This window comes from Patiria miniata, unplaced genomic scaffold (genome assembly GCF_015706575.1).
Source record: "Patiria miniata isolate m_02_andy unplaced genomic scaffold, ASM1570657v1 HiC_scaffold_20, whole genome shotgun sequence".
Classification (NCBI taxonomy): Eukaryota; Metazoa; Echinodermata; class Asteroidea; order Valvatida; family Asterinidae; genus Patiria; species Patiria miniata.
The window spans coordinates 29,557,997-29,570,224 of record NW_024037059.1 but is presented as its reverse complement, the minus strand read 5'-3'; the positions used below and the strand labels follow the sequence as shown (position 1 = coordinate 29,570,224).

The window sequence follows — 12,228 nt, the reverse complement described above, 5'->3', positions numbered from 1 at the left end:
CCCGAGTGCAGCCGACACGGCTACCTCCTTCCACACGGTCGCCAAATTCGATTGAATTCGGTGGCCTTTGGGTGGAGTAGGTACTGGAACTTGGCTGAGGAGGTACTTCGGTGGGTTCTTGTTTCTGACGGCGTTCTCTAGCAGGTTGATTTGTTTGTTCAGGGAGACTCGCTTTGAAACCATTTGTTGGAGAGGTCCCGCTAGACTTCAGACAAATTTGTAGTCCTCGTGTTCTAGTCGGTGGTCTCTACTGGTTTGTTGCTTGTCTCTTGTTCTCATATAATTGTTTAAACATACGGTAAGTACGAAGTTTGTTTTTCTGGTTACTATTTTCTAAGGTCACAATGCAGTCTGTCGTTCCACTGTTTAATATAGCTGTCTTGCATAAGATTAGTAAGAGTGCTCAATACAGACCTTTTATTACTACCGCAAGTACTTGTTATTGGAACATTCCAATGAACTGTGTCAAAACACTTACGTAACCTTAAGGAGAGCGAGGTTTTACGGCGAATTCCTAACGCTGAGTCTTCACAAAACGCATTGTATAAAATAGAACTCTCGGGTTTTTCAGACAAGTGAAACCAATATCTAAGAGTATTAACACTGTGCTCAATATATAAGGGGAATCGACCTACTTCTGCTAACACAGCATCATTCGAAGTTCGTCTGTTAACGTTTAAAACAAATTTAAACCATTTCAATTGAAAAACCTCAGCTCGCCTACAAGCTCCTTTCCATATAATTTCAGAACCATAAGAAATAATAGGTTTAAACAAAATGTCGAATACTGTCAACAATAATTTAGGAGCTAAATCGTAACCAACACTCTTACGATATAAACCTGCAACCTTGGAGGCCTTATTAACCAGATTATTGATGGAGGATTTAAACGATCCGGATGTTTGGAAAATAATGCCCAAGTATGATTGCAAATCAACAACATTGACACACTCACCATTAAAATAAAAATCAGTCTTAGAATCACTTTTTTGGTACAGATCACTATTAAAGATCATAACATTAGTTTTATCAGTATTAACCGTTAGTCTCCATTTTTTGAACCAGAGCGCGCCATTTAAAACAAATTTTTAAAATGTAAGAAGGCCTGCCAAAACAAACAAGCAAATGTAACTGTTACATGACATTATATTCCTTTCAATTTCAATCGGAACAGAAAATTAACCAACTTTAACATAGCTCAAGTTGAGAGAAAGGTTATTTTTGACGAAAACTCAATTATTAGTTACTTTTATTTGCCCTAGAAAAATGGTGTTTTTTTTTTCTCAATACAAACACGTAGTTGGATATGGCGATTGGATATAAAACTTGAGGCCCTAGCTCTGTCAACTTTAACGATCGACTATTCCGATCATCATTTGGGATTTTGTTCAACTTCGCAGGGGCGGCAGGAAGCTTTTCAAACTAGGGGGCAACACCAAAACGGGGCACCTGGCCATGCCCCCCCCCCCATAAAAAAGAACCCATTTTGTTTTCAGTAACGTCGTAATAAAGACGGACACTGCGTACACAGGCATCTTTCACTCAAAATAAATTTCAGAAATTGCTTCAGATCGCACCACAGAGCATCTTACGGGCCCTAACCCCTCCGCCAAAGAATTTGACTAGCACCGTTTCTGATGCAGTTTTCCATAGAGGGGCACAATTTTAATGTTGCGAGCGGGTCGTAGGGCACCGAATAAGCCGCCTTGAGCATCGAGGGTCGCAGTTTTCAATCTCGATATATCGAGATGTTATTATGGGACGCTCTTTCGTTTTTGATGGTCAATAATTTTCCATCTCGAGAGGGGCAGAATTTAGTATTGCGAGAGGGGTTTGTGCTAAGGGGTAGTTTTCCATCTCGAGGTGCACAGTCTTGTTAATGTGAGGGTAAAACTTGTGTTTTTGAGGGGCAGTTTTCCCAAGGGAGTTACAATTTCACAAGAGAGGAGACAATTGTATTTGTTGCGATTCTGCTTGCATGCGTGTACTTGTAAGCAGCGGCGGCGGAACGGTTTTTTCAAACTGGGGGAGGGGGGGGGGGAGAATCACTAAAAAGGGGCACTTGCTCATGGGCATCTTCTGTCGGTGCGGCAGCGTATCCAGCTTTTTTTTTGGGGGGGGGGCACATCCGTGCTGAAATGTCGACACTTTTTTTTCACCGGACACTTGGCATCAAACAGTGGTCGGGTGGGGGGTGGGGGGGGGGGGGGGGGGGGGGGCTGGTACTACCTTCCAAAATCGGGGGCGCTCTTCAAAACCAGTCTGAGGCTCGGAGCGCATTGTAAGGGTTTTGGCAACCTCGTCCCCAGTGCTTACTTTATTTCCAACCGCGTTTCCAAGAGCAGGTAGTGGTGGGCGCGTACTGCTCGACACCCTGGGGACGATGTTGGGGTTTTGGGGCTTGGTTTTCATTCATATCAGATCCTCTCTATACCATTTTGGGAAATGGTTACTGAAAACTAATTATCCGAAATTTTTGGGCCAGTTTTGTTTTCATCTCGAGGGGGCAAATTTATGCTCGAGGGGGCACATTAGGCTATGTCAGCAAGAAGGGCACTTGGGTAAATCGGGGTGGGGGGGGGGGGGCTAGTGCCCCCCCCCCCCCCCCCCCCAGTTCCGCTTTCATCTAGAGGGGGCCATCGCGAGAGGGGTATTTTGGTTAGCCTGGGAAAATCTACCCCCCCCCCCGGTTCTGCCGCCCATGTTGGTTTAAAGAGGGCCAAGACAACTTTTTGACTTTCAGACAGGCGTATTTGACACTAAAATTATTTAAAAGGTCTTCGTAGCAAGTTTTATTGAGCTTATTTGACCATTAAAGTAAATAGATATCTCATCAAACTATGGGATTGTGGTAGCCATATGCATTTGGGATACATTCTTTGAAACTGTCAGGTTTTGGCCAAAAAAAGTTTTTTTAGCGTCCCCGCCCGCTTCCTTTTTGGAGGCCTCCTTTTTTTTTAATTAAAAAAAAGCGAAATCATTTTGGCCTCTTTGTCTATTGCATCTAGCCCATATATATAAAGCTGGTATGTTATTTCCCCCGAGTCCAAGTGGCGGCTTTTAAAAAATAGCCCAGCCGGTCGTTTTGGAAAATGGGCCTCTTTTTTCTCAAACAGGCAGGATGCTAAACATGTTTCTTTTTTTCATTTGGCCTTACTTATAGATACCAAAAGGGGTTGAAAACCACTTGATGCCAATTTTACTGACCCTTTTATGGGCGGGGTCATGACATTAAAAAGTGGGGGCTCCTTTGCAAAACTGATTAATTTCACTTTTCTTTCCAGCATTTTCGACAGCTCCACCAAGAGCTACATCTCGAGAAAACACAATTTCCAGAATTGTACCTCTTTGGGGGTGGGGCCACATTTTATAAAAGTGGGGGGCAAATGTAATTAACAGAAAATCGAGCTGTAACGGACATTTTATGGTGTTTTTGGTTTTTGTTTCCAATCAGTACAGTAAACGGGCTAACGCTAACCTGTCAAATCATCAAATAACAACTGTTCCCCTTTGGGGGTGTGTCACACTTTTTCATCAAAAGGTGGCATATTCCAAGAGTAGGCTGTGGGAGCTAATAATGCATTAATAATTGCAGGTACAATGTATACATTCTTTGAAACTCGAGGATCACCTATGGACAACTCAACAAGTCCAACAAAATCGCTTGGTTTCATTTTTCCAACGCCCCTCGGTTTGCCATTTTGACTGTCCAAATGACAGCCATTTTGAAAATCTATTCTATATTTTGTACACATATGAATTGACAAACTAATCAACTTTTGAGACATTTATGTTTTGATCTTTTTAAGATTTACCTACCTAGGCTTGTTTGAATCATACTTTAATATAGTTATTATCACCAATTAATTTAAATTTATTTGTTTTATGAGTATAGTCCTTCAAGTGTATTCAAAAAAATTAAGTTTAAGTTTTTACCAAATGTATGATCACCACAAAATGATTTCATAAATGTTCATCTTTCTAGTATTCTTTGTTCCAGTAGTCCATATGTATTTTAGTTTTTTGGAAGTGAGAGGTCAATTTTTGGCACGATATGTCTCTTCCATGTCATGCATTTTTTTTCAGTTTCCATAAATTGCGATGCTAGTAACAATTTTACAAAGGCCTTTTCCGAGGGTGAAATCAATCTACCAAAAATAATTTCAAAAACTCTTGACTTTTACACGCTAACTTTCCTATTCGAGGGGTCTGGTAGCGCGCCACCAGGGGTAAACTTTCAGGCTCTATAGTGGTACAGCCATGTTTCGTTCTTCTACGTTCATGTTAAACATTTATTACAGCTAAATAATTACTAATAAATACCTAAGACAGTTTACCCGTTCCCATTGGTCAAGAGCCCGTCACATGGCCAGTCTTAAACGGATGACAAAAACTGGCTGGCTGGTCTTAAATACTTTTCCAGTGTCACATGAAATTTGGACCCTTAAAGGGAATGTACATCATTGGCTTTTGCTGTAATTTTCAGAAATTAACTTTATGAGGGGTTAGTATAATAGATCAAATATTGTTACACTGACATGTTTAAAGTTTTGTGTTCGAAAATGCTGGAAAAACCAAGAAAAACAAAATTGTTCAAGTAGTCTTGTTCCCTGACTCCACTAAAGATGAAATGGATCAATTTATAGATGCCGGAAAATTGTATGGTAAAGGAACCAGTCTAGCTGGCCTGCACCCGTTCATGAACATATAACCAATAGTAAACAAAATTTGGACTGAAAAAAAAAATGGTAAATTGGAGCAGTAGTTGAAAAAATAGTCAGGTTTTTCCAACGGTGGTCGTCCGACCACCGTTGGAAATTCATACAAAAATACCACTTTTCTTGAAAACGACTTCACAACAGGTGCCATAATTTTACAGGATGCTTTAGACTGTCATTTACCAACATCCTAGTTAGGTATTTTGTAAAAATTTGGTAGTTTTGTTTTTAGATGTTTGCAAATGTTGTATATTCCCTTTAAGAAATCCAGTGCCTTTTACTGTTTTATTAGTTGAATGTTCACAATCCTCACGTTGGCATGCGCAATACTACCAGTGAGTCAGTATTTCATAGTCCTCAATTCAAAACGCACTCACCACAGTTGCATCTGCACGTCATTGCACAGTACACACCACACGCCACCAATCTCCATAAAAGGAGTTGTTTATGTCTAACTCACAAGCTGGACACTCAATCGTATAGCTAGAGGGAGGTTTCGCAAAACGGAAAGTAAAATTGTTGAACAAAATTGATGAAAAATTAAAATTTTTGACTTGTTTTGACTTTTGGATCGAAATTTTTGACTTTTGGATCAAAAAGTTTCGATTTTTTTACCGAACAGGTATTTATGAATGGGAATCAATATGTGTTTGGTCGGTATTAAACACTATGTTTAAGACTGGTTGGAGTCTGGAATGCTGATAATTACCCTTGGTTTCGCCTTGGGTAATTATTGGCATTCCAGACTACAACCAGTCTTAAACAGTGTTTAACACCACCCAATCAGACATTTATTCCCTTGGTAACACAGTAATTTATGAGGTATCGCAGTTGTGCCTCCTTAATGTGATTTTGTGAGAGAAGGCTCTATAACAAACATTACAGGCGTACGGTTTCTCTCCTGTGTGCACCCGTTGATGACACGACAATTTGTATTTTGTGACAAAGCCTTTGTCGCAAGAGTCACACTTGAATGGTCTTTGCTTGGTGTGGACCTCAAGATAATGCGTCTTCAGGGTTTGAGGAAGACCAAACGCTTTGCCGCAAGTTCCACAGGGGTGCAGTTTCTCCTTAGTGTGAACTAGCTGATGCCGTGTCAACTGGGATCTCTTATGGAAGGCACTGCCGCAGATGTGGCACAGTGAAGACTTTTGATTTGTGTGAATCACTCGGTGTTCATACAGGTGGCTGAACTGAGCAAAGGTTCGGCCACAGGTCTCGCAACAATAAGTCTTTTGTTTGTGAACCTTCGCTGATGCTTCATGAACAGCCCGGTGTTCCTTCAAAGCCTCCCTGCTGGAGCGGACCTCATAGCAATCTTTGCAGACGTACTGTTTAGGTTTAGCGTGGATCACTTGATGAACCCGGAACTCAATTTTACCGGGGAAGGTTATGTTACATTTGTCGCACTGAAATGAGGTTCTGCGGACCCTCCTGTTGACCCCTGTGTGTACCCTCTTGTGCAATGTTAAAATGCTTTTCGTAGTGAAAGCTTTACCGCAAGTTATGCAAAGAAACGGTCTCTCTCCTGTATGGGTTCGCTCGTGCTCTCGGAGATGACCGGAACTGTAGAAGCCCTTGTTGCACACTTTGCATACGAAGGGTACGATGTTATCGTGGCGCATCTTATGCACCCGAAGCCTAGAACGAAATCTGAACTTTTCATGACAGATATCGCAGGAGAATAAATTCTCCCCTGTGTGGATTGTCCGATGGGTCTTCAAAGTCTGCTTGGTCTTGAATTTCTTATCGCAGAGGTCACAGGCAAAGGGTCTTTCACGGGTATGGCTTCGCTCGTGCAACTCGAGGCGACTAGCCGTCTTGAAGAATTTGGAGCAATATTTGCAAGCCGATGTATTGTCCTTGGAATGCACTCTTGAATTTGCTGCTTGCTGGTTAGTGTCTGTGTCCCTCTCTTGCTTGCATGTCATTTCAAGGTCATCCAGTGCTCGATCTTCACTCCAGTTCTTCAACTCGTTACTTGGTAAGTCTCCATCAAGACTAGTGGAGGAGCTTGGTTGTTCATTGTCAACGTTCTCCCCATCAAGACTGACTTGCTTAGAAGAGTCTCCAACACGTCCATCGCAGACGTTTGATCTCTCTGTATGTCCCACCCTCAAACAAACTTTCCTGATCCCTTGTTTTGTTACGCTGGTCCCTTTGCAAGAACATTCGTGCTTAGTGAGATCATTTCTTTGCGAGAAGCCCTTGTGGCAAATGTCACAGACAAAACTTTTCTCTGTAGTGTGGATCCTCTTGTGCAAAGTTAAAGAGCTGTTCGTGGCAAAAGCTTTACCGCAAGCTGTGCAAACAAAAGGTTTTTCTCTGGTGTGGGTTCGCTCATGATCTCTGAGATGACCTGAAATGTAGAAACCCTTGCTGCAAAATTTGCATACGTATGGTATGATATTATCGTGGTGCATTTTATGCACCCGAAGCGTGGATCGAAATCTGAACTTTTCATCACAACTATCGCAGGAGTATGGTTTCTCTCCCGTGTGGATAGTCCGATGGGTCTTCAAGGTATGTTTGCTCTTGAATTTGTTATCGCAGAGGTCACAAGCAAATGGTCTTTCACCGGTATGACTTCGCTCGTGCAACTCGAGGTGACTTGCGGTCTTGAAGGACTTGGAGCAATATTTGCAAATCCATGCGTTGTCCTTAGAATGCACTCTTGAATTTGCTGCTTGCTGGTTAGTGTCTGTGTCCTTCTCTTGCTTGCATGTCATTTCCAGATCATCCAGTGCCCGATCTTCACTGCAGTTCTCCAACTCCTTATTTGGTAAGTCTCCATCAAGACCACCCGAGGAAGATGTCGAGCTTGGTTCTTCATTGTCAACTTTCTTCCCATCTAGACTGACTTGCTTGGAGAAGTCTCCAACAGGTCCATCGCAGACGTTTGATCTCTCTGTGTGTCCCACCCTCAAACAAACTTTCTTGATCCCTTGTTTTGTTTCGCTGGTCACTTTGCAAGAACCTTCGTGTTTGGTGAGGTCCTTTCTTTGCCAGAAGCCTTTTTGGCAAATGTCACAGACAAAACTTTTCTCTCCGGTGTGGACCCTCTTGTGCCATGTTAACGTGCTTTTGGCAGCGAAGGCTTTGTCGCAAATGTCGCAAACAAACGGTCTCTCTCCTGTATGAGTTCGTTCATGCTCTCTCAGATGACCGGCATTGTAGAAGCCTTTGTTGCAAGTTTCGCAGCGAAATGGTCGGACATTGTCATGGTCCATCTTATGCCTCCGAAGCGTAGATCGAAATCTAAATGTTTCATCGCAAATGTCACACTCAAATGGCTTCTCGCCTGTGTGGATTCTACTGTGCGTCTTCAAGGCACTGTTGAGTTTAAATTTTTTATCACAGAAGTCGCAGGCAAATGGTCGTTCGTCGCTGTGGCTGGTCTCGTGCGACTTGAGGTGGCTGGGTGTCTTGAAGGACTTGGAGCACACTTCGCAAAGGAAAAGTCGTTTCTTAGATTGGGCACTGGGTTTCTTTTGGTGCTGGCCGTCGGCTGCCCTCTCGTTCTGATGTGTTGTTTGCTTGTCATCTGTTGAACTACCTTCATTTGAGTTCAGCTGCTTCTGTTGCGAGTTGCCTTCGGGAAGAGATGCCATGTTGTTGTCCTTCTCAGGTATGGACCATTCGTCTGGGCTGAAGAATGCTGTGCAGACTCACGAAATGTTTGGCTTGTTCTTCAATGGGACACTCTAAATTTCAATCGGTCGGTTGCTGGCTCAAGTCAAACTGTCGGTAGATCATCCAATAACTCTCTGCAAAAAAAATATAAACAATAAAATCTGAGACAGAATTCAAATAACATTTTTAAAAATCACTGCAACAAAATTGGAGTAAAATAAAAAAAATTCCTCTAACTTTGTAATGAATCAGTATTATCAGTAAAACTAAAAATTTACAGACGAGAATATTTAGAAACAAAATTTGGCTGGCAGACTTTTGAGTCCTGTGAAATTAGGGTTAAATTATTTGGTGATTGTGTAGTGTAGGGCCCCTCTTTAGTTTTGATCACATTGAGTCAAGGGTGTATTTTATCATTTTTATCATTCCAAAATGACTTTTTCAACCAAAAACCGAAAAATACACATCTGAGAAAGGTGGGACTTTTCCATCACTTTAAAGAGGGCCTAAAAGTGGATGTTTGTTCTGTTAGGCGCAGTAAAAAAAATAACATGTTAAGCATCCCCACCTGCTTCCATTTTGGCGGTTGCTGGATTTAGTGGGTTTTTTTTAAAAAAGCAAAAATGTTGACCGATCCATCGCAAAAACAAATACTTGCACGCTAAACCTTGTTTTGTAATTCTTGTAAAACCGTGCTTGAAAACTGTTAAAAACACTGCTAATATGTTTAATTCTCTTGTCCAGCATGTCCGTTTCATTTTTTGTATCTTTCCTTTGAACAGTGTAAAAAATGGTTGTCGGCTATCTTGAAAATAAAAAAGCCCCGCCTCCTCCTTTGTTTTCAAAAACCTGGACGGTAAACATGTTAAAATTAGGTGGCGTACCGGTAAGTTGTGGCGTAGCAACTGAAAATGACATATTTTAGCAGCAAATCGGAACTGTCGTGGGGCCCGTTATTGCACAACTTATCAAGGTTGATACAAGACAGAGTCTCAACTTTATGTTTGAAGTAAATGAATTTCTATTTTACTCATAACATAATTTTTAGAGTTACCGAATGATTCCGAAGAAAGTCGGACAAAATAATTTCCAAAATGGCGGGCTGAGGTGATCCAACGACTGTTTTGTGAAAGAACAAATTCACACACAAACAGCCATCGTAAATATTGTTTTTCTCGTCCAAGGTGTTTATACTTAAAACGTTGTGCAGCTACGCCAAGTTTCGTGAAATCCATCGTAAGTTCTTATAACATTTTTTGTTGCGTAAGTCTTACGCATGGCGCAAGCAACGCACTTTTTCGTGAAATTGGCTGCAGGGCCCGTCCGGCCGTAACTACACAATAGCTCACAAAGGCCGCCTTGTCATTGAACTTGAACATGATGTTGAACACGGCGGTGGGAAAAGGTTTAATTTCGTTTGTAATTCCTTACATTAATGCCACGAACATTTCACCCCAGTATTTCATATGTATTATCTTGACATGATCAGGTACCTAGGTGCTGGTTGAAAATCCCAGAGATGTCACTCAATGTGGTGAAATAAACAACAATTTCGCTCACCCGGCCTGGTTCACAGAAATATTTAGTACCGTCCTTCTGTTCCGTCATCGTTGGCTGTCGACTGAGGGCGCTATTTTTCATTTCTCAACAGGCTATGGTTGTCTCATCAATTTTTCAAATGTACAATTTTTGTCGAATTTCCTAATTCAGTATTTTTGTCACGGACTTCAAAATCCCTGGGGTTTTACTAAAGGTGTTGCTTCAAATAACTTGGAACAGTTCTATTTTCCTTCCCATAAAAAACAATGTGTTAAAAAGACACCCCCCAAAAAAATGACCTTTTTTTACACTTCAAAATAATACATATCAAAACAAACAAAACAAAACACACTACCACATGCAAATTAATTAATATTTTCACACATGATGTAACAAAAACAAAAAACTCTAACACAAAAACAGGAATCTGAACAAATATAGTAAAACAGAAACACCAAAGAAAAATAATGATTCCAAATATAATTTCTTAATGACTTCAAAATATTTATTTGAAATTCAAAGGAATAAATGATTTAGGATTAATTAAACATTTTTTTTTTCTTAATGTGGAAGATACAAGTGCAGTTTGACAAAGGCTTTACTTAAATTAGGTTGACTTTATTTCCGAGTTAGAAATTTGGGATATTGTTTTCTGCAACAAAATCTAAAATGAAATTATAAAGGGAATAAATGTGTGCTTAATTGGGAGGTGTTAAACACCATGTTTAAGACTGGTTGAGGTCTGGAATGCTGATAATTAGCCAAGGCGAAGCTGAGGGTAATTATCAGCATTCCATACTCCAACCGGTCTTAAACACAGTGTTTAATACTGACCATGCACATATTTATTCCATCCATAAATACGTTTTGGTCAGAAAAATCAAAACTGCTCAGTCCAAAAGTCAAAACAAATCAAAAATTAAAAAAAACCAATGATTTTGTTCACTTTTACTGTCTGTTTTTCTAAACACCCCTCCAGCTAAATGGAGTGTCCAGCTCGCAAGTAAGATAAGTTCTCAAATTATTAAGGTTCCAAGCTCTTGCAATAGACAATAACCAGCACAGCTATACCTCCTTGCATCCTGGTTGCCTGAAATCATTGCCTGGCTGCACTTCCTTCAACTTGAAGGCCATTTGAGGTGAAGACACAATTCGGCCTGTTGTCTCATATCCATGGCTTTCAAGTTGAAGGAAGAGCAGCCAGGCAATGATTTCAGGCAACCAGGATGCAAGGAAGGAGCTGTGCTGGTTATTGTATATTCCAAAGCTTGGAACGGTAATAAATTGAGGACACCATGAACAAGTGCTTACATAATCGCAATGCTTAGGTAGCTCCACATTAACCCTTACCCTACTAGACCCTCCAACGCATGCCAATATGTGCCTCAAGAAAATCTCCTATGTTTTTTGCATGGCCCTCCAATATCTGCCATGTCATTTCAAGGGCAACTGGACAGGCACTCCAATACATGCCACAGAGAACAATGAGAGTCCTCTGATAACAAAGTGAGTGCCCCCAGCTGGTCAGTATCAGGCACCCTCCAGGGCCTCCAACTCCTGCCAATTGGAGCCTTCACTGTTAAGACAAACTATCTGCCAATAAACTGCAGCTGGAGGGCATTGGCATAACCAACTGACATGCAGTAAACTACCCTCAGAGAGTAAGGGTTAATGAAGTTTGCATGATCTATTCAGATTAGCCATGACATGATTGTGATAAAATACATCTCGACCACCCTTATTTTATTTCTGATAAAATTGACTGTAATAAAAAAAAAAGTTTTTTCCTCACCCTATGTTTTCTGTTTTCTCAAAATGTATAGTTATCACTGAGCGAAATATTTCACACTGATTAGTTGTTCTGCAACATGCTACTGAAAGGTAGAGTACGTGTACATAGATCATTTGCATCTACATCCAAAAAGTAACTGACAAAATTATTGTTGGAAACCTTACTTTGGTTTAAAGATGGGGATGGCAATAAACTCCCTGTGAAATTATTCCTTCTGGCATGCTGTCATTTTGATGAAAACGGTAAAAAAAAAAAAAAGGTATTTCCAAAGATGTGTCAAGTGACACATTTTTGAAAACTTTGCTGCACGCATGGTTGCTATTTTTCGTCGGTTCTGTGCCTGACATTGCATAGATGCAATCGGCTGAATGAGAACGTGTCCCAGATGCTGATTTGGGGCGCAATTCAAAACATGACTCAGCAACTTATGGAATAAAACCAAGATCCTAGAATATTGTTTTCTAGGAATATACAGCATTCACTGAGCTAAAACTTCATCAGGTTAGTTGTTCAGCACCCGTCTTCAGATTTTGAGCACTTTTGTTG

At 40.8% G+C, this 12,228-nt stretch overlaps 1 protein-coding gene across 3 annotated transcripts; it reads right to left on the bottom strand.

The window, feature by feature from the left end:
* Positions 1–5,370: 5,370 nt before the first annotated feature.
* Positions 5,371–8,484, bottom strand: LOC119728571 (zinc finger protein 420-like). 3 transcript variants are annotated; one of them, XM_038200861.1, is made up of 2 exons: positions 6,759–8,484; positions 5,371–6,710 (listed from the first exon to the last, which is right to left on the bottom strand). In XM_038200861.1, exons 1-2 carry the CDS (start codon positions 8,327–8,329, stop codon positions 5,534–5,536), a joined length of 2,748 nt encoding a protein of 915 aa, XP_038056789.1. In that variant the 5' UTR covers positions 8,330–8,484; the 3' UTR covers positions 5,371–5,533. The 3 variants fall into 3 exon arrangements, with proteins under 3 accessions (XP_038056789.1, XP_038056788.1, XP_038056787.1); XM_038200860.1 differs by having other exon boundaries at positions 5,371–6,721; positions 6,770–8,484; XM_038200859.1 differs by having other exon boundaries at positions 5,372–8,484.
* Between the last annotated feature and the right edge of the window lie 3,744 nt (positions 8,485–12,228).